Genomic DNA, 23138 nt, shown 5'->3' on the forward strand with positions numbered 1-23138 from the left:
AAATACATTTTTGAACAAAACCAATCAAAATGTTTTTGGGAATTAGCTGCCATGTTTGTAATAATTAAAAAGACAGTTTACAGCCCACATCAACAGAATAGGCAAATTAGAAAAAATAAATACTATTTATATAAAAAAAACATCACATGCAATATGTATAGTCGTTTAAGCATTTGGGGTGAAAATAAACAACTGAATCTATAGTATGTTCGTTTTTTTTTTTCTTAAACAGTGCTTTTACACCAAACCACTCTAAATGTACACCTGAGGAATTCCCTTATAATGTATTACTGAGAAAGAGTTCTAATTAAAGACAGGTGTAAATTTCTGACAATGCAACAGATTTTCAGGTGGCGCCAAATAAATATGACGATGATAATATCAAAACGGTGCAATAATGGCTTTAATTAATGAACAGATGGGATATTTAGGTTTTTAATACAAAACATCATCAGCCACTTTCAACAGAATCAAAAACAGATGTTTGAAGCTTTGTGACATTATCATCAACCATAATTTACCATGCAGATAGCAAGTCTTTAATCGATGGACAGAAAAGTGACTTGTTAACAAGGTGTCCTTGACACTTGTTCTTGCGCACTTTTCATTCTAGAGCCAAGCCATTTTTCTTAACATCTGTTCTGCTTTGCTTCTTTTTTTTCCCATTTTCCCACAGGTACTATGGTGCATTAAGTCTGGACCCTTTAATATTCATACAGAGATATTTTGTGTGGTCGGAGTGAGAACATAGCACCAGATCAAGATTTTCGCACCTATTTAAAAACGCTCACTCGCTCTCCAGTGTGTTGTTCACAGGATATTTTGATCTAACTCATTCTACAATACTAACAATCAGCAGCAGGCTTCATTACAAGAGATACAAGTGAAAACAATACAGTGTTCCTCTGTGTTAGTCCATGTGGTTAAGTAAAAATAAATCACTCAGTTCTTTTTTATATACAGAATACATTGCAGATCTGACTCTGTATGAAAAATTCTGGAAGACACTCTTCATGCATGTTCAAGCCCTGGGATTTTTTTTCTTATAGTATAAAAACCATAGATTCAAGTACAATGCATTGCTTTAGGGCACAGTATACCATTTACTATAGGCCTATGTTATATAGTTTAGTTACTTCTTAACTATCATCAGATAAATATTAACAAATAAACCTCAGAAGGTAAGTATTTATACTAACAGTTATTTACTTTTGCTACTACACACTGTAGACTTTTTAATATGCTAAAAAATATTCTGAGTAGTGTTCTTTTGATATTTTCTGCAAACATGTTTCTTTTCTTTATATTTAATTCAAGATGCCATTTTATCAGTAGTACACATGTCCTCATGTTTTTTTTGTTTGGTTGTTTGTTTGTTTTCTTTCTCCCTCTCTGTTTTAGAGGTGGATGGACTGGCCTTGGAGGTTTCGGACAGTGACAGTAAGTGGATAAAATCTACGCTTGCTCTAGCATGCTCCTCTTTTGGGTCATCCCTGGTCTAAAATAGCTGCTGGAAGATGAGGGGCATGAGGAGTTGGCATTGGGCATTAGTGGAGAGACTGGGGAGACACTCTTTTCTGTGTAAACAGAGAAAGACAAATAATTAGACAGATACATCCACAATAGTGCTTTATAGTTGTGGAAGATATCTGTCCAAGCTTTGTGTTTTTTTTTTTCCATGGTTCCACACCAACTGTGCCCAAAGATTGTTCATATAGGGGGGGGTAGTGCAGGGAAAAGAGCCGGACGGATATGTGGATGGATATAACAGCAGAGGGGCAAAGGGGACAGATTGAGGGCACAAGGAAAGGAAACCCTTGAAATGGGCTAGGGAACAGCTGCATCCTTGACTACCCTTGCAATCTCGATTTAGTCCACCTTCACGTAGCCGTTGGCACTACTTGCCGCTCCACTGGCTCCTCTTCCTCTCCTTCCTTCACTTCCTGCTCTTGCCCCACCATCTCCACCACAGTCAGGCTGTCCTCCAGTCCGGCCAGCCTCAGACCCTTCGTCGAAACGTAGCCGCAGCGTGTTGCGGATGACCAGGCGCTCCACGATGAAGGATGCGCAGAACCAAGGCACAGCGTATTCCGCCGTGATCAGCCCCATGAAGTTATACTTAAATTCGGAGTAGTCCCAGGGGCAGGCGTTGAACTGCCGCAGTAGCAGGCCAGTCCCAAACTCCCACAGGTAGGTCCACAGCGTGTAGATGATACAGCGGAGAAGCACGTTACAGCGGCCCCGCAGGCACAGGTACATGCGCTCCACGATGAGGATGCACGTACCGTAGATGAAGAGTGCCCAGACGCTTGTCACACCGGGGAACTTCCAGTTGCAGTTGACTACAAACTCCCAAGCTGCCGTGAACATGACCTCGCAGAAGTAGCCATGGATGGCGTACAGGTACCACCGCGACAAGGCCGTCAGTGGCTCTGGGGTCATCGTTGTTGCCATGGTGACCATCTTGACTGTTTTGTTCCAAACTTTGAGGGAGTTCAGCTGGAAATGAAGGGAAAAAGCAAGGAAAAAATTAAGTAAAGTAAGCATCTTAGAAGTACAGGGGTTGGACAATGAAACTGAAACACCTGTCATTTTAGTGTGGGAGGTTTCATGACTAAATTGGACCAGCCTGGTGGCCAATCTTTATTAATTGCACATTGCACCAGTAAGAGCGTTAAGATAAAGTTCAATTATCAGGGTAAGAACCCAGTTTTGCTCAAAATATTGCAATGCACACAACATTATGAGTGACATACCAGAGTTCAAAAGAGGACAAATTGTTGGTGCACGTCTTGCTGGCGCATCTGTGACCAAGACAGCAAGTCTTTGTGATGTATCAAGAGCCACGGTATCCAGGGTAATGTCAGCATACCACCAAGAATGGACCAACCACATCCAACAGGATTAACTGTGGACGCAAGAGGAAGCTGTCTGAAAGGGATGTTCGGGTGCTAACCCGGATTGTGTCCAAAAAACATAAAACCACGGCTGCCCAAATCACGGCAGAATTCAATGTGCACCTCAACTCTCCTGTTTCCACCAGAACTGTCCGTAGGGACAATAAATTATTGTGGTCTAAAAGCAGGTGTTTCAGATTCATTGTCCAACCCCTAAATGACCATACAAACAGACAGAGATCAACAGTCGATTAGCATAAATCACCCCCACAATTCAAATCAGGAGTGCAGTAAGTGCAGTCTTCTTTAGCTTCCATGGACATGGCAAAAGTCATGGGACACAATCCTAGACCCTGCCCCGCAGACTTTGACACATCAGTGCATGTACATAGGCCATACAAGATACTGTTCTATGGCATGAAACTGACTCCATATCTCCTGCCCTTGGCTGTAAATCCCAACCACCCACCATGCACACACACTCACACACTAAGCTCCACATATCATATATCAGGAGGCCACCAGAGGGCTGTGTCCTTCAAACAGCTCGAAGCCTAAAGCAGCAGAGAGGCTCTTGAGAAAGTGTCCATCAATGCTAATTGAGTTTCAAACGACAATTAAGCATTCAACTGTCTCAGGAGAAGTCTAGTGAATGACATTAAAGCAGATTTGGTAACAAGATCGTACTTCACACTACCAGTTGCGCTCGAGAAGTGGAGCCGCATGCTGTTGGAGAACAAAAGGCTACTTTAGGCGATAAGCGGAGGTGCCAGTCCAGGCCAGGCTACAGAGGATTAGCTCAATTCTAGGCTTAAAACAAGAATTAGAGTTTTGTGCAAATTGCCAAGCTAGAGGCCTGGGTTCAGTGAGCCTTAGTCAAATTGGTAACACTTTACTTGGATGGTCCACTTTATGGCCTTGTTGATGCCCAACTGACATTCAACTAACACTAAATTGAATGTCCATTAAATGTAACTTAACCCTATGTTGAATGTAAATGATTCAAAATAAGATCCTAAACCTACACCTAACCCTGACCTTAACCCTTAATCAACCCTAAAATCTAACCCTACACCTAACCCTAACCTTAACCCTTAATCAACCCTAAAATCTAACCCTACACCTAACCCTAACCTTAACCCTTAATCAACCCTAAAATCTAACCCTAACCCTAACCTTAACCCTTAATCAACCATAAAATCAAACCCTACACCAAACCCTAACCTTAACCCTTAATCAACCCTAAAATCAAACCCTACACCTAACCCTGACCTTAACCCTTAATCAACCCTAAAATCTAACCCTAACCTTAACCCTAATCTTAACCCTTAATCAACCATAAAATCTAACTCTACACCTAACCCTAACCTTAACCCTTAATCAACCATAAAATCTAACTCTACACCTAACCCTGACCTTAACCCTTAATCAACCCTAAAATCTAACCCTACACCTAACCCTAACCTTAACCCTTAATCAACCATAAAATCTAACCCTACACCTAACCCTAATCTTAACCCTTAATCAACCATAAAATCTAACTCTACACCTAACCCTAACCTTAACCCTTAATCAACCATAAAATCTAACCCTACACCTAACCCTAACCTTTACCTAATCTTAAAATCTAACCCTACACCTAACCTTAACCTAACCCTACACCTAACCCTAACCTTAACCTAACCCTACACCTAACCCTAACCTTAACCCTTAATCAACTCTAAAATCTAACCCTACACCTAACCCTAACCTTAACCCTTAATCAACCCTAAAATCTAACCCTACACCTAACCCTAACCTTTACATTATCTTAAAATCTAACCCTACACCTAACCCCAACCTTAACCTAATCTTAAAATCTAACCCTAAACCCAATCCTAAAATATTAAGATTAGAGTTTAGTTTAGAGTGGAATGTTTGGTTATACTCAATAGAGAATCATTTACTTTCACCTTTCAGTTCAGTTGCATTTAATATACATGTAGTTGAATGTTAGTTGAATGTCAGTTGAGTGTCAACAAGGCCATCAAGTGGACCATCCAAGTAAAGTGTTACCGTCAAATTTACCCAACAACCCAACCTTTTCCCAGCTGTATATCTGTCCTGACCATGAGGTGAAACTGTTGTCAGGGATGTGCAGCGGAGGACTTTATTTCGGGGGAGGTTTAAGTTAATTAAAAGGGATTTTAAGGCAACTGAGTAACACAGTCTCAAAAACCCAACTGCCGATTAGAGTTTGTGATATGGAACAACAGTTCTGTGCAGTGGAGGTGCTAAAAGAACAATGAGAAGCCCCAATCATTGTCCAAATTTATCAGCCCCACTGACCAAACAGGAGCAACTTTGTAGTTCTAGGTCGGTTAATGGTCAGGACCCCACAAGACCACGCAGAGCAGGTACTATTATTTGGGTAGGAAGTCAATCTCAGCACTGCAGTGACACTGACTGACATGGTGGTAGTGTATTAGTGTGTGTGTTAAACATCTCAGTGTCACTGAGAAGAGTCCACTAAGCACAATTATCTATCCAGTGACATTGCATTGATATTTTTTATTTTTCTATAAAAATAAATATTTTATATTTTACAATCCACTGAACTACAATTCCCAGCATGCACTGCACTGTAATGCGTGCTCCAACTCCCCTCCCCCCAACAATTTGTAGGACAGCAGGTGCAGTTCAATCCTGTGTTGCCATCTCATTTTTCCTGCTTTTAACGGGGAATTATTTTTAAAGTACATATCGCTTTTTACTGAAAACAAGTATCTCCGTTTACTGCATAATTTCAACACACAAACTGTCACTTACACTTTGTTCAAATTTATTGATTAATGGACCAATAGAAATCCTCTTAAATGACCTAATATACACTCCTGTTATATTGACCTCCATTGAAAGTTAGGAAGGTTTTATCTCTCTCCTATAAAGTTGCTGTTTGGGGATACACCTTTTTCATTGGACAGTGAAGATATTTACTTTCAGAGATTTATTAAGAGATTAGATTATCAAAAAATTTTTTCCACAGAAAAAGTAGCAAGATTAAATTATGCAAAATACACTAAATTTAGAGTAAGTAAACCTGTTCCAACTTTAAATCATGTAAAACCTTTTTTTTTTAACGACAAGATGCAGAAGAATTAAACACAGCCTTTGTAACTAAACATATATTTTTTTCAATTTATATATCGTAATCAAAGTTATTAAAATAATCAGTGGATTACGTACCTACTGATCTAGTTAATAGTGGTAAACCTAAAATAAATCCTGACAAATCCTTTTTATCGAAAAAAAAAGAAAAGAAAATATTTGAGGGCCGGCTTCCCAGACGAGGATTAAACTCAGTCCTGGACTACATTTTTCTTTCAGAGGAGATTCTCCGTTCAGAATGCTTTGTAGTGCAGGATAGGCTTAATCCCTGTCCAGAAAATCAGGTCTTAAAGTCTTACATTTTAACCCCTTGTGCTCTGTGACACTCAAGGGATTACTAATTGGTAAATACCTGCAAAGCAGCGCAAACTGGCTGAGCTGTTCCTGGGTTATAACAGTGAGGAAGTATTCAGTAAGATTCTCTGGTTTTGAGGAGTTTAAGAGATTGAACCATTCAGTATGGACAACTTCAGGAAGATAGTATAAATGACCTAGCTTCAGAAATATTCATCCAATTTACCAGGCTAACCATTAGCATTAATTTCGTCATTTGTACCAAGACTATTATGATTACATCAGAACACTTGAGCAGAACAACATTCCTTTTGTGATGGCACGAGGATTACAAAGATATCTTTTTTTCCCCAACTGAGTACGAACTGTGTATTTCTGTACTCGCCGATACACTTATTGTATATTTTTTACTGCATGTGGACACTTCACATCGGATACATTAACTCTTTGACTGGTCATAGGTAATTGGGTTCTGCAGCAGGACAATGATCCAAAACACACAAACAAGTCCATCTCTGAATGGCTTAAGAAAAAAAAAGTCTAATTGAGTCTAATCTTAAACAGGACGTATATATATGTATATATATATATATATATATATACATATATATATTTATTTTATGTTACATTGTAAATTTAATATTGAATACATTAAACATACGTTTCTGTACATTTTAATATTATTATGGGATTATTTTTATATTTTGTAAGAAAGTGTTTCCACTTTTGATTGGTACTGTAATTGGGACTTGAGTAATGATGGCCCTTTGTAGACGTACAGTATCGGATGTTGGTACCTGAGCCTCGTTTGGAATTACTAGTATGAGTAAATGAGCATGTATCGTGCAGATACCCAATACCAGTATCGGTATTCATGCATCTCTAGATGGTACAGTGACTTTTTACCAATCGTTTATAATTAGCAACCAAAGGAGGATAGGACCCCCTTGTTGATCTTAGTTGTTAGCTTTTCTTGTTCCTTGTCACTTTCAGCTTCCTCACTGGGGTTTTGGGGGTTTATTGGTTGTTTGATCCTGTTAACCATCTTTTAACCAGATTATTACCAGATTACCAGTTGTATTAAATATTAGTAGCAAACATTCTGACCAAGATAGCTTTGTTGCTTTTTAAACAACTCACACTCTACTGTATGCAAGTTTTGCATATTCAAAACCTGTTCTGTCTATGAAGTGATGAATCAACAGTAAGCCCACATGGCTTTCTTTAGTCAGAGGCACTAGATGTATATCTGCATGTTTGTCTGTGTGGGCTGTCGTATCCCCTCCCCCCTTAGCCGGTTGCTCTTCAGTCAGCATTGGTATTGATCTTTACCCAGTTAGACCTCTATTGACCCTCCCAGGAACCCCGGCAGACCAGTGTCGGATACAAGCACTCGCTTCAATATATGGCAGCAGCTCCTGAGAAGGCAGTAAAAACTCAGCAAGCCAAGCAGACACGTGATGCTCGCTAATACTGGTGCAATGTCAATGCTGACTGCAGACAATCTACCTTGCAATAACTCATGCTATAACACCCCCACCCTATACACAGTGTTTAGGTAGTGTTTGGTCAGCAGCCTTCCATCCACTGTCTTGATATGTGCTGACCACAAAAGCATATGCTGGTGTATGCTTTCATATTTTTGATTTTTATATACACCTGATTTACAGGTGTATGTGAGATAATCACGGTATTCACAGGAGAAGTGAGATGTCTGTGACTGATATTTCTTGTACTGAAACAGCTCTACTTAGAGTAACTAATGATTTACTTTCAGCTCTTGATAGTGGCAGTAATGCCATCCTTGTACTGCTAGATCTAAGTGCTGCCTTTGACACCATAGATCACGCTATTCTACTTGATAGGTTAGAAAATCTTATAGGAATTAAAGGATCAGCCCTCACCTGGTTCAGATCTTATCTGAGAGATCGATTCCAGTGTGTTTACTTAAATAACGAATGCTCTTATCAGTCTAGAGTAAAATATGGTGTCCCTCAAGGATCAATACTGGGTCCATTACTCTTTACTCTTTATATGCTACCACTGGGTAAAATTATCTGTAGGCATGGTATTAACTTTCACTGCTATGCTGATGACACGCAACTTTACATATCTGCTAAACCCAACGAGGAGCTCTGTACAAATCAAATAACAGACTGTATTAAAGACATTAAAAATTGGATGACACACAACTTTCTCTTACTTAATTCTGATAAAACTGAGGTCCTTCTATTAGGTCCTAATATTGATAAAAACATAAATGTTAATACTGTAGACATAGACGGTCACTTAATTATACCTGGTAAAACTGTGAGAAACCTTGGGGTCATCTTTGACCCAATTCTTTCGTTTGATGCTCACATATGTAGCATAGTCAAAATTGCATTCTTCCACTTAAGAAATATAGCTAAAATCCGCAGTATACTCTCTCTGGAAGATGCTGAGAAGCTGGTACATGCATTCATAACCTCCAGGCTGGACTACTGCAACGCGTTGTTGGCTGGAAGTCCACATAAATTACTCCATAAACTCCAGCTAGTTCAGAATGCAGCCGCAAGAGTGCTTACCAGAGCTAGAAAGTTCGATCACATTACACCTATTCTTTCATCCCTACATTGGCTACCTGTTAGATTTCGTATAGATTATAAAATACTTCTCCTGACGTATAAATCCCTTAATGGTCTGGCCCCGCATTATCTACAGGAACTCCTTACTCCTTACAATCCGCCGCGTTCACTCCGCTCCCAAGACGCTGGCCTGTTATTTGTCCCGCGCATTAGAAAAAACTATGCAGGAGGAAGAGCGTTCTTTTATAAAGCTCCCCAACTTTGGAATAGCCTCCCTATTAATATACGGGACTCAGACACACTCTCAATCTTTAAATCTAGACTCAAAACATTTCTATTTGCTCAAGCTTTTGAGTAATGTCTCATTACAATTTTCTTCCTCTTACAGCTTATCCAGCAAATATAAACCCTGTCCTAATCATCTGCTTTCTCTTTCTCTCCCCATGTCCTGAGCTGCTGCTACCAGTGCCCATCCCACTCCAGCAGAGTTTTATAAAACCATTCTAACCCCTTTTTCTTCCCTCCCCTCTCTGTTCTCTCTCTCTGTCTTTCTCACATGTGCTGAGACGCCTGGCCGGCCGGTCTTCCTGGATGTGTCTGTCTGTGGTTCCAGCTTTCAGGAATCAGCCCTGTCCTTCTACTCATCAGAATTATTTCACAACCCTTCTAACTTCTGCTTTCTTTTTCTCTTCCTTTCCTTTCTGTTTTCTCTATCTATCTCTTTTACATGTATGGAGATGCCCTGTTCCTGATGTTCCCAGCCTGGCTCTCCACTGCCCGCTGTGTTGTTCTCCGGCTCTGCAACCCTGCACTGATTACCATTAACACACTCAGTATCTGTTTCTGTATTAGCCATAGCTCTATAGTTTGTGCCCATCACATTCTTATATTCATAAATTAGTACCTGTTATATTAGCCATAGTTCACATTAATACTCTGTACTGTTTTGTCCTGTTATTTGTTTGTTGTTTGTTGTTTGTTTGTACTGAGCGGGTCAACCCGAGTAGGATGGGTTCCTCGGACTGAGTCTTGGTTCCTTCCAAGGTTTCTTCCTCTTAAAGGGAGTTTTTCCTTGCCACTGTGTCACCATAAAATTGGCATCTCTGTGGTGCTGCTCATAAGAGGCGTGGACCTGTTTTTCCTGTAAAGCGGCTTTGTGACAACCTTTGTTGTAAAAAGCGCTATATAAATAAAATTGAATTGAATTGAATTGAATTGATTCAATATCTTACGTTAAAACTAAATATTCAAGCTGAAATTAGGTTAGTGTCTTCTAACGTCTAACTTCCATCTATCCTACATGAAAATATATACATATTTAATCATAATGTGGCAAAATAAATAATATAGTATAAATTAATATAATGCCGCAAATAATATTGCAGAATATTTAGTGCATGCATATAAACTGCAAACTAAAACAATTATACAATAAATAAACCTAAAGCTTCACGGTAAATAATAGACTACTTTTAAGACAGAACAGCCCTATTATAACGATATGGATTTTTAATATCATGATATTTCTGTGTCACAATATATTGTATACAATATAATATTGCCCACCGCTAATTATGAGTTTCTTTGATTTTACCAAATTGAAAACCTCTGGACTATAATCAAGAGTAAGATAGATGATCACAAGCCATCAAAGCAAGCTGAACTGCTTGAGTTTTGTTGCGCCAGGAGTGGCATTAAGTTGTCCAAAAGCAGTGTGTAGGACTGGTGGAGAAGAGCAGGCCAAGATGCATGAAAACTGTGATTAAAATCCAGGGTTATTCCATCAAATATTGATTTCTGAACTCTTATAACTTTATGAATAGGAACTTGTTTCCTTGCATTATTTAAGGTCTGAAAGCTTTGCAATTTTCTTGAAATAAATGCTCTAAAGGACAATATTTTTATTTGGAATTTGAGAAAAAAAATGTCTGTAGTTTATAGAATAAAACAACAATGTTCATTTTACTCAAACATATACATATAAATAAAACAATCAGAGAAATTGATTCAGAAACTGAGGTGTTCTCTTATTTTTTCCAGAGCTGTGTATATATAAAAGCTATAAAGAGGCCCAACATATATAATAAACTGTATTATAGTACAGTTTTAATGAATAAGATGGTTCTTAGCTGGTGGACTGAACACTGAAAAGCATACTACAATAATCCTGTACCAAGCAGACAAAATTCTGGGATGTGGGAAAAAACAGAAGACTTTCAGTTGAAGGCTGAATTAATGGCTCAGTTCACCTTCAGTGTGGGTGCATGTGAGGTCTAGATCTTCTGTGACTGAGCTTTATTCTCATTATTCTCTAATCCTCATTCCTCCTGCCAGAACAGCCTCAAACCCACCATGTGTTTAAGTTTCAGTTGCCTTTAGTTCTGAACGATGCCAAAAGCTTCTCAAAGCTCATTCAAATACCCCACAGTACAATAGCTAGAAATAATCTTGTTCATGCAGGACTACCTGAAATATTAATATTGTGATAAGCATTTTCAAAAATAAATCTATTGGGTTGAGCTTACTGACTGGCGATTACAATGAACAGTAGGTAGAGGTATTATGTTAATATTATATAAATTATATCTAAAGATGTGTTCACAATACATACTATTAAATCTTTTTGGTCTCAAAACCTTTACCTGGAAAGTTGTGTTGCAAATGTTGAAAAAAGTATACGCTGGCGAGTAAATATAGTAAATATAGTTTTATAATTTTGGCAGGTGGAAGGGAGAGCTGCTGAGTATAATTGGCCTGCAATTCGGGCTGGATTGCGTTTTTTTCTTTTGAAAGCCCACACCACACTGTATAAGTTGTGAGGTGCTATCTTGTGTAGGGCTGAGGCTGAACACTGGCCATTGTGCTCATGCCAAGGCAACATTAATGATCAGAACTGGAGCGAGGCATGATCATGGGTGCCAGATGAAGTTGCCACAGAGTCACATACAGCTCTGAAAAAAAAAAATAAAAGACCACTTAAAAATGATGAGTTTTTGATTTTATATAATCAAGAGGAAGATGGATGATCACAAGCCACCAAACCAAGCTGAACTGCTTGGATTTGTGCACCAGGAATAGCATAAAGTTATCCAAAAGCAGTGTGTAAGGCTGGTGGAGGAGAACATGCCAAGATGCATGAAAACTGTGATTAAAAACCATAGTTTACACCAAATATTAAACTCATGAATATGAACTTATATTTGCCCTATTTGAGGTCTTTTTGTTATTTCAGCCATTTCTCATTTTTCTGCAAATAAATACTCCAAATAACAATATTTTTATTTGGAGCTGTATGTATTTGGAATACATCATAGAATTATTATGACTGACGGTGTCCGGCTCGATTTGTTCATGTAAACAGACAAGCAACTCTCGAACCAACTGGTCAGTAAGGGAGAAACAGACAACGGATAATCCATGATCCGTTCATGGATTCCATACAGATCAACTGTCAAAAAAAACACAAAATAAATAATTTACTGTGAAGGGAACAAAGCATGTAGCAGTGTCATGGTTGCCTGAAGTAGAGGGAGACCTCCTACTTTCCCTTTTCATCCAGACAAACTGTAGATAGGTCCCCTCATTCCATCACTCAAAACGCTGGTGACAAAAGGCTCTGCATAAAGAGCCACCTTGCCTGATAGTGTCCTCAATCCAGTTTCTGTGAAACGACCTGCACAACTGCCCTCTTCACTACTTTGTAACATTGAGATTATTGACTGTGCTGCATCTTACTCCTCTATTTCTGGATGGGGCTGATGGGAGCTCTGGGTTATTGCCATCAAGTCACTTCCCTCCACACATGGATCAATAGGACAGACAGCTCGGTTACATCACAGCAGCATCTCAGCACTCAAGCCCAAAATGCCTTTGTTTTTTTCATCAGGTATGGACATTACTGATCGGCCTCTAGAGTAGAGAACCAGGATCTGAAGCTCAGGTTTCAAATTGAAGAGGAAGTACTCCCCTTTCGGCACTTTGGATCATAGAGTGTTTGGAAAGATTGAGAAGCTTGGAGATTACTCGACGTAGGGAAACTCCCGGATCCATTACTAACTGGTTTCATATATAAAAACATACGTCTTGTAATTACCGTTTTACATTAAATGCACTGTTTTTAGTTTCTAAAACAAGCAGATATTAGTAAAAAATAGTAGAATTCTCCTATAAATTGTTTAAAATACAGTACCAGTCGAAGGTTTGGGCACACCTTCTAATATTATTTTTCTACTATTTTTTTTATTGTTCTTCATACATTGTGAATTAATACACAAATCACCCAGACTTTGAAGAAACACATAAGAAATCAAATAGAAACTTTAAAGTGTTAAACATCCAGACTGATAAAAAAAACATCTAAAAACGATACAGCAATAAAAACGGAAATTGGTTTAAAATAAACCTTTATTTTGAAAGCGCACCGAAATCTGCACAGCTGCCATGAAAAGCACCCCCTCTCGAGAGCGTGTTTCGGAGTGCAGATTTAGGCAATTGTATGGTGTCAAATTCAACACCCCCGCCAGGTAAATCACCCCCCCCTCGGGAGAGGCTGCAGGTGACGTTTATTTTTCCGTATTTCTTATGAGTCAGCGTAGCTTCGAAAAGCATCTTGGGTATTTCCATTTACTAGGTAAAGTTAAAGCCAAGAAGTCAGAGAAGGGGTGCTTTTTCTGGCAGGGGGTGCTTAATTCGGCACAACACCGGCTTTACACACGAGGTTAGTGATTAGAGCAACGAATTGCAACTATTAACAATATGCTGCAATAAAAATTACTTTTGGGTAATATCTTGTTCTGCTAACAGACATGTAGGGTTTGGGTTATTTAATGTTTATATTAACTGCTGCAAAAAATCTATATAAAATGTAAAAAGTTACATTCTTTTAGTAAAAGAACATCATTTTAAGAAGTGCTTTTAGTAAACAAAATAAAAACACAGGACCCAATGAGTTTTTTTTTTTGTTAAACAGTGGAGAAATGTAAGTATACCACAGAATTGACATGCTCAGTTTTTGTCATATGTGTATTTGTCATATGTATATAATCCAGACATTGCACACATATTTTTTTCTAACAACAGTAAATGTGTAACACACATTTGATTTAGTGCAACCCATAATATGGATTAAAACATTAGTAAATAATAAATAGCCCTATTTGAGTAAAGTGTTGGTAGTGTTGGTAAAGATTTTAGTGCCTAGTCATGTGTTATGAAGTACCTAGAAGAGAAACACAGTTGAATAGACATAATTAGGAGCTTCATCTCTTACAAGACCTGGAATTAGAAGGGAATATGACTGCATAACATATGGGGACAATTTGCTAATGTAAGAGCAGGCATTTAACATAGATATCATAAACACCATGGACTCTTGAAAACTATTACCAGAACTGCTTTTTTGCTTTTACAGATGTTTTGTAGCTACACAACGTCCCATATCAGACCCATTTAAAGCTACTTCATAAGATGGCTTGGGCAGAAAGGATAGAAAGGATGCTATTTGTGGGGTGCTATAAAAGGCAGGAAGGGATCAAGGCACTTGAGGCCTCTCTATAGCAATCTCACTTCAACTCTTGCATTGTATAATCATCCACCAGCCCTTTTGACTGTGGTGGTGCCAAAACGTGTGGGCAAGACTTCAATAAAAGCACCTTTTTTTTCTTTTGACTAAGAGCACTTTATTTACACCTCATGACCTAGAGACATAGAGCCTCTTAAAAAACGACAATAAAGTGCCTCTTAAAAGGTAAACTAGCTTCTAGGTTAGCATCCTGTCTGTATTTTAAGTGAATTGTTATTACAGTACAGGATATAACTACTCTGTTAACTCTCTGTTAAACGCGATGAAAATCTAAGTTTAAATTTAAAGAGGTCGGTGCAAGGCTGTCATAAGTCTTCCTACAGTTTCTTACACTGAAATAAAGGCCCTTAAGAATGTTCTAAGCCCTCCAGACTGCATAACATATGGGGATTAGAACCGTCTGAAGCTTAAAAAAAGCTCAGGGTTAGCAACGTGGCTGTGATGAGCCACATAATAAACAAAGCAGCATGAAATTGCAGCTTCAGGAGAATCCTTGCGGAGCGTCATTGCGCAGTAATGACCTCGGCCTGCTGTGACCACTACACAGCCTTCCGAGAGAGTTGCACTATGGGCCGGTTTTCCTGGCACAGATTTAAGCGCAGACTCAGACTAAATTACACTGTCAGTGCAGATTCTCCTAAAGTGCTTTTTCGTCCAGGACACTTGGGTAAAGCTCAGCGATACATCAGCAAGACTGGCATACATTGAATTTTTAGCTTTAGTGACCCTAAAAGATAAAGAGAAGTGTATTTAGCATCAACTTTTACAGTATAGTGTGTTTACCTGTTTTCAAACATTCCCAAGTAGTTTCTAAACCAATTACAACCACAACTTGTAGTGCCCTGAGCCCTACGCAATACTGCTTAAGAAGCATTGCTGCATTAATTTTATTAACACTTAACTGTTTTAAATCACTCAATAGCAAAAAAAATACATCCTGGATTGCAACAAAACTCATCATGCAGTCATGTCTCAAGCAGATATGTAAATGATTACAGGTGTGGTGTGGTAAGGAAAAGGGAAAGATTTGACGAGTAGCTGAATAATGTGTCCTTGCTGCTGCACAGTGACAAAAATCAAGTCTGGGTTTCCCAAAAAGTGCTTAGCATTAAGGTGATCCTTGGATGATCAAGGATCGTTAAGATGTATTTAAATGCTTGAGATGCTTTTGGAAAACTGGGCTCTGAACAGCTGCTGAGAGATCAGCATGGGTTTAAAAGTCAATATGGAAATATATACACTGAAATGGAAACAAATTTGTGCCCGCAATATCCATGCACACCGGAAAATGGCCAAAAAATGGAGCAGGGACGGAATCTTGGAACGTTTTTTTTTTTTTTTATCTAGCAGTTATTAAACGCTTGAGCTATCCTCTAGTTGAAGCCTCTAGTAACATGCATAGCACAGAAGAGGCAAGTATGTGAACAGATACGTTTACAATGTAGCCGGTCATCTACGCAAATGCATGAATTTCGCCTTCGTTTGCAGTGGTGTTGTAAAAGGGGGAAACCTAGACTGCTATGGACTGGGATCGTATTTTCTTAACAACTTATCCAGGTTCTATTTGGAATCCAAATGTGTAGAGCCTTGAGTAAGAAAGCCTTGTGATAAGAGTTTCAAACCAGCTGGTGGTGTGTTGACCTGGGATGCCATCGCATATGATCACTCAGTCACTCCTAGTAGTGATATAAGGGACGCTGACAGCTCAGCAGCAACACTGTATGTATGTGCAGGACATGTATGTGCCACTCATTTAGCAGGATGATGCTCTTCCTCTCCACCAGATTGCACCAGACAGTAACTTTCTTGGCCAGATCTATCACCAATACCAATCAAGCATTTATTCTTAGACAACTGGGATAAAAGCCGTATTCTTCATTCCAACATTGTAATTACTTGCACTGCATTACATTCCGACAGCTCCTTCTTGGTGCATTATTTTTGCGTTCTGCCCAGTTCCCAGCACTATAGGTTCAACTGCAGTCCGGCAATGTGACCATAAATGGTCCAGAACAGCGCTTGTGTCCCTTCAAAGACACACGCTTTAGCTCCGGACTGTTAATGTGACCTGCAATGCAGTGGAACTTCCACCACTCATGCCAAATCCCCAGTTTTAATCAACTGTGCTCTAAGGATCAGCGTGTCTTTCATCTATCTGCTGCTCTAGTGCACAAGGGCGAATTTCAACCTAAAAAAAAAAAAAAAAAATACAGAAAAGATCCTTGTACGACCTTTTCATCATCAAACTGCAGCACCTGACTTAATCATATGAAGAATACATCTAATCCTGTTTAATCTCATTTATTGTTTATTCATTTATTTGCTTTTTATTATTATTATGTTCAAGCTTTGGAAGCTGATTTGCCCTTAAAACGTGGTGCAAAACATAAAGCCCCCATCCTGCACACACACACACACACTCTCTCTCTCTCTCTCTCTCTCTCTCTCTCTCTCTCTCTCTCTCTCTAATAGCCTACACACACTGTGTTGTTGTTGGGATTCTCCACACTCTGCAGTCGTGACGGCGCAGGCAGGCATGCAGGCCCTCCTGCCCGCTGTAGTTACCCGTTCCGCAGAGACACCGCACCGGCCACCCTCACCCCCTCTCTCCCTCCACCTCCGAGGGTGTTCTGTCGAGTTGTGCTACCTTTTGAAATGTGCTTCGCAACATCAGTGCGCATGCGCGGAACCAGATTTAAAAAAAATAAATAAATAAATAGTAATCTGTTCTACTTGAGTGCATTAAACAACCGGAGCCCCCTACCATTATTTGTCTGAGTGTTACAACTGTGTAAACGACAACTGATAATAATTAAAGTAATAATAAGTGAACAAATGAACAAAGTAAAATTATAAACAAATTATATTATAATCACCACTATTGACTCTATTAACTGTATCCTGATATATTGATTCAGGCTTGACAAATATCCTACCCAAAGCGTTTTTTTAAATATGGTGCTTTTTCTGGCAGTTTTACGTTTAAATATACACTAGGGTAGCCTGGTTTGACAGGGTAGCACAACTCGGCAGAACACCTGCACCAAAGACACGGAGCTTAGACCGACCGCCACCGTCCCCGCTCCACAGACACAGCCCGCACCGGACAGGAGGAGCTGAAAACAGACCGAAAACTGACTGACTGACTGACTGACTGACTGACTGACTGATACAACATGGTCATGAAACCGGTGGAGCTCAGATAACCTGCTCAGTCAGTTAGCTCGGACAGGTTAGCTGTAGGTTAATTAACGCCAGTTACTGTAATAACCGGCGCGCGCTCAAAAAGCACAGCTTAGCTTAACACTAAATAAAAACACAAAATACTCAACGGTTATCCAACAAACTCGCTAAATAAATATCTCCTCAGAGAGACGGAGATAACTACGAAATACGAAACTAACGTCTTAACGTTAAATAGTAAATATGTCCTGTGCAGAAGAGGACACGCAGGTTAACGCTATGAGCTGGAATAAATAAACCAGGATAGAAGCAATATATATATATATATATATATATATATATATATATATATATATATATATATATATATATATAATATATATATATATATATATATATATATATATATATATATATATATATATATATATATATAAATATATAAAACCTAGCTGACTAGCTAAGTTAAATAGCTGTACATAATATAGTTTAGCTACCTTGCCAAATCGTGCAAGCTATCCAACATAGTGTAGCCTTACTAGGTTTTATTTTTAGTGTAGCTAACTAGTGAACCTAAAGCTACTGTAATAAAATAACTAAAGTAACCTAGTTAGCTAACTAGATGTGCTTTATCTTCCTATATACTTTTTTAATTACCCAAACCACGGGAGCTAGTTAGCTATAAGGTTAAATGAAATAGCTTATATGATTTAAAATAAATATATGGGAAAATAAGCAAAAGGTTGTTTTTCGCTACATGTGCTGTATATCCCTAAATATATTTCTCCCCGCAGAAAAGACAGATAGAAAAGACAGCCAATTTTAACTACCTAAACCACCGTAGCTAGTTAGCTAGAAGGTTAAATTAAATACCTGATTTTTAAAAATATGGGGAAAAGAGAAAATAGTTTTTTTTTTTTTTTTGCTACTTACATTTTTGTAGCACTCAAACTAAACAAATAATAATAAAGTTATGGTCAAATTGCATAATACAGCTACCAGAATAAAAAAAATTATCAAGAAAAACACATGAAAACATTATAAATTGTGGGCCGCGCATGCGCAGAACCGCTAAGTAGGACACATCTATGGGAAGCACAACTCGATCAAACACCGGAGCCGAAACACCTGAGCCGCCGGACCCGGTTCTCCTTATCCTCCTCATCCTGCAGGGAGAACCGAGCAGAACCGGGGCAAAGACAAGCGTTCAGTCATGGGAACCTGACCGCTGGGCTGTGCTACCGGTCATTAGCGCGGACTGCGGGCTGTTTCAGCGCAGGTTTGATGAGCTTTAGCCGAGCTGCAGTTAAGCGTTAGGTAGGTAAACACCAGCGTCCTGGAAGCGCTTACCGTCTGTTTACTCTTCGGGCGTAGAGCGGCTGGGATCAGGCCTCTGGAAGCGCATCGTAGTGTGTGGAAAGAGAGGCTACAAAACAGGAAAATCGCCGTGCCGGTTCCTTCTCACACTGCATTTCCCCCGGCTAGCCTCTCTCTCCCCCTCTCCTCTGCTAACTGACACATTTTACTTCACTGCAGCAGTACCATCAGCACATGCTCAGAGACGAGCTCGGGCATCCAGCACCCACAGCTCCCTCTCTCGCTCTCAGCTCGAGCGAGTTAACCCCTTCACTGCTGCTGCTCTTCTGCCCAGCCTCACACTGTAACAGAGCCTGTCCAAAGTCCGCATATAGACGCTTATAAAATAACTCATCTAGTAAAGAAGCTGGAATTAAATTAAGGACAGCCTCAGCTTTTTATTAACCCACTACTGTCCACCTGAACATGAAAGAACTCAAATCTCCTTTCTTTGGTCCAGTTTGCCCAGTTTACACAAATGATCAGATGAAAACTGATGAAAGCATATTGGTTAAAAAGTGAGTTTTTAATCACTTATCATATTAAATCAATAAATTCAATCCTTTGGTCACATACTGACTTTTAACAAAACATGATTTAGAAAATCCAAATTGAACCCCTGAACTAGGAAAATTCATGTAAATCACAGAAATGAAATACTGTTAGGTGTTTATAATTATAAAAGTCTTACAAGCGCACAATATTTCATTATTTCATAATTTTAAAACCAAGCATATGTTTTTTTTCTTCAAAGTTGCATTTTATGCTTCTTACTAAATTTAGATTTAGCTGTTTACACCTGGTTACTTAATATGAATGAATAGCATCTGGAATGTGCCATGATACAAATTTAAGCCACATGCATGGTACACATACACATGGTAATACAAACAAAAAAAGAAAAGAAAAGAAAACAATACGTTATGGGACAGAAAATGCAATTTTACTCATTGCATGCTCACATTAATGGTTATTATTAATTATCCAGTTGTTGTAGAAGGTGTTTTGAGGAGTTTTGGTTAATATTAAAAGAATAATGTGGTGAAAAATGCATCTCAGTCCACTCCCTTAAGATTTGGATTTGGTTTAAACGTCTGTTTTAAAAGTGCATTTACAATTGCATTTTTTTTGTGCTTGAACTGAAACTATTTAGATATGATCCTTTTACTCAAGACAATTAAAGTGACTAGGTGTAAACAGGGTATTTGATTTGAACATAAATTAGTTGATCATGGTAGTCTTCTGGGTCAAATAATAATAAAAAAATCAGTTAAATAAATAATGCAGAGAAGTTGCGTTGCCAACACTGGAAATCAATTCAGTAATTCTCCCCTGTATTTTTGATTAGGGTTATTAATGTTTGTCAATGTTAAATTATCTTAAGTTACCTATTTTTATTTTTAGCCAATATGTTTAAAATCAAGATGCCCAGCAAACACTTCTTTTCTCATTATAGTTCTCCCCCCCTTTTTTTTTTTTAAGGAGAACTGGCACTTCCTACTTGACTTGATTTGACCCTTTCCCTACACACCACTGTCTGGCTGGTCACAGTCTTTCCAATCTGACCTTTAAATTTGGAACACAGGAGGCATGTTGTCATATTGTTATCTATGTAATGACTAAAATAAGGCTCAACTACGATAATCTGATGAAAAACATGAGGCTTTTAGTGAACGTGATGAACGTGTCGGGAGGACTTCTATTTGCCATCCGCTCTCTAAAAGGTATTAATATTTAATAAGCCAACTGTGGTGTAAACCCGAGCATATCGCATATCAGCAGGCTGATAACCTGCCTGGTTTTCAGCACCACTCCTGGCAGGATGCGTGTGAGTGTAAAGAAACTGATCTGTAAAACATGTATACGGTATCATTCTTGAGAAGGTGCATTGTATTCATGGAGCAGTACCCTTGTAGAATTTCCACCATCTCAGAACAATTCTCCATTTATGCAAGAGTTTCCTTACAAAAAGAATATGCTGTACATGACAAAATCATTATAACAAGCATTGATAAACACTGGAGGCCCAAAATGCACCACTGTACAATAATGCCTCCGTAAATGTTCTCATTTACATATTCACAAAAGAGAAACAACTTTCTGTAATTACACCATCGAAGCTTAGTTGCAATACTTGTGGAAAAAGGTAGAAAAAGAGCACGTTCCGTCATCTTCATCAATAAGTTAAACGTCTGTGGCTTCAGGGAAGGACGGACTAAAGAAACCAAATAATACAAGCATTCAAAGAAACGGAATCAAAACAACAGCACTGACGGAATTGTCCATCTCTTTTTCTGGTAAGTTTAGAAAAATTTGAAAACAATGCAAGATGCCAAAGTGACAGTCTGTCCATGTTTTCCCTCTTTAGGGTTTGAGAGCAAGCTGCTTCAAGAAACGTCTCAGTTTCTCTCTTTTATCAACAGTTAACTAAAAAAAGATTACATTTGGTTAAAAAATGAACAAAACAAAAAAAAAACAATAGCAACAAGACTTGTAGTTATAATAATAATAATAATAATAATAATAATAATCAACAGAAGTTGCAATATATGGTAAATATTGAACGCAGTCCTGTACAGTCAGGTCAGTCCTATCATTGGCCAAAGCCTGTTCTAGTTCAAAAGTTCTTTGCTGTCCCCCCCCTGTCCCCATCCCTCCAAAGTCTCTTATTGACACCAGCTCTAATACCGCCCAGGCTGAGCCTAGATCCTCTTCATAGGTCCTTCAAATCACTGAGAGATGGAGAGAAAACCTTCATCTTCACCTGCAAAAACAAAATAAAACCATTAAGTACACAGGTTTGAATTGTAATTTAGACATGAACCAATGTGCAATAACATTTAATTTATATAAAAAAAATAAAATAATAAATAAATAAACCTATACCTGTTCTCTGTGCATAACAGGTGGAGGCCACAGAAGGGGTCAGTCAAGCTCATGAACTTCATTGTCCTGCAAGGCGGAGGGAGGGCGTCCCTGCTCAGACATACGCTTGGACATGATCTCCCACTGAGGGGTCAACACTTTGGGTTTGGATCCTGAAAGAAGATGGGAAAACAGACAGGGTGTTGTTACAGTGTGATTGTGCAAGCTAAATCCAGAACCTCTAGTCTAGAAGAGCTGTGTTCTAAAGTTTACATACATCACAAACATATTTCTTTGAAATGGCCCCTTTGCTGTGGCAGAATAAGTGAACAATATAAACAAATCAAGTCAGAATATTATGACTTCACCATGTATCTTGTTTCTGCCCTAACTGTCCATCTAATGACTCAACCCTGTATCCTGTTTCTGCACTCATTGCCCATCTTTTCAGCTTCACTGAGCACGTAGGAGCACTTTGTAGTTTTTTTAATTACAGACACTTGTCCTCCTGTTTCTCTGCATACTTTTTTTTTATCAATCTATTTTCTTTTTCACACGCTGTTGTTCTGTAGTCTATAGACTAGGGATGCACTGATGTTGGGAAGTGGCCGATGCCGATATCCGATACTACACATGTACATATCTGCCGATGCCAATGCCGATATAGACATTTATAACTTACAAAGAAAATAGACACCCCAGTATAACTTTATAACTTATAAACTAACTAATAAAAAATATGGCAGCCAGTGTGACTTGGTCCTTTTTCAGCATAGAATAAATATTAGCCGATAGAGAGCAAGTAATGGTGGTGGATCTTTCTCAGCACTGCAGTAACACTGAGGTGGTGTAGTATACCATATCCGAAAAGGATTAGTTTCTCAGGGCAACATATGTGAAAAATATTTCACACTTCTTCTCAGTTATAAAAATCTTGCATCCAAACTGCAATTGAAAAAAACAGGAGGACCAATGAGTTTTTTTGGCTCATCATTTACAAATTAAGAACTGCTGCAGGATGAGATGGACGGAGCAAGCTTATCTGCATGAGTTACAAAAGTGCACAAGATGTACCCAGAGATAAAGAGTATTACAAAAAAGTTTATATTTCTTTACTGCTCAGGAAATACCTACTACTACATTCTGGAGTATTGTTGTGAGGATGTAATTGTGTTCAGTGGCACAAGTTATAAATTAGTCATTAATGAGGTCAAAATCTTTGATGATCCCCCATCACACCATCCACAA

The 23138-nt window shown here is 38.7% G+C and overlaps 2 protein-coding genes and 1 long non-coding RNA gene across 4 annotated transcripts in view; 1 reads left to right on the forward strand and 2 right to left on the reverse strand.

Moving 5' to 3' along the window:
* Positions 1 to 385: 385 nt before the first annotated feature.
* Positions 386 to 19463, reverse strand: tmem229b (transmembrane protein 229B). Its single transcript, XM_007252559.4, has 2 exons — positions 19020 to 19463; positions 386 to 2499 (listed from the first exon to the last, which is right to left on the reverse strand). Exon 2 carries the CDS (start codon positions 2461 to 2463, stop codon positions 1870 to 1872), a length of 594 nt encoding a protein of 197 aa, XP_007252621.2. The 5' UTR covers positions 2464 to 2499; positions 19020 to 19463; the 3' UTR covers positions 386 to 1869.
* On the forward strand, positions 18718 to 22640 carry LOC111193212 (uncharacterized). The gene is made up of 2 exons (XR_002650345.2): positions 18718 to 18986; positions 21932 to 22640. It is a non-coding gene; the product is annotated as an uncharacterized LOC111193212 (long non-coding RNA).
* Positions 20888 to 23138, reverse strand: part of mta1 (metastasis associated 1) — a 52856-nt gene continuing 50605 nt past the window's right edge. For both annotated transcript variants that reach the window (XM_022672917.2, XM_049463571.1), the window contains exons 17-18: positions 21912 to 22063; positions 20888 to 21789 (exon numbers count right to left, since the gene is read on the reverse strand). In XM_022672917.2, coding sequence (XP_022528638.2) covers positions 21951 to 22063 — 113 coding nt within the window. In that variant the 3' untranslated portion in view covers positions 20888 to 21789; positions 21912 to 21950. The remainder of the gene's footprint in view (positions 21790 to 21911; positions 22064 to 23138) is intronic.

The sequence above is a fragment of the Astyanax mexicanus genome, chromosome 14, assembly GCF_023375975.1.
Source record: "Astyanax mexicanus isolate ESR-SI-001 chromosome 14, AstMex3_surface, whole genome shotgun sequence".
NCBI classification, from domain to species: Eukaryota; Metazoa; Chordata; class Actinopteri; order Characiformes; family Acestrorhamphidae; genus Astyanax; species Astyanax mexicanus.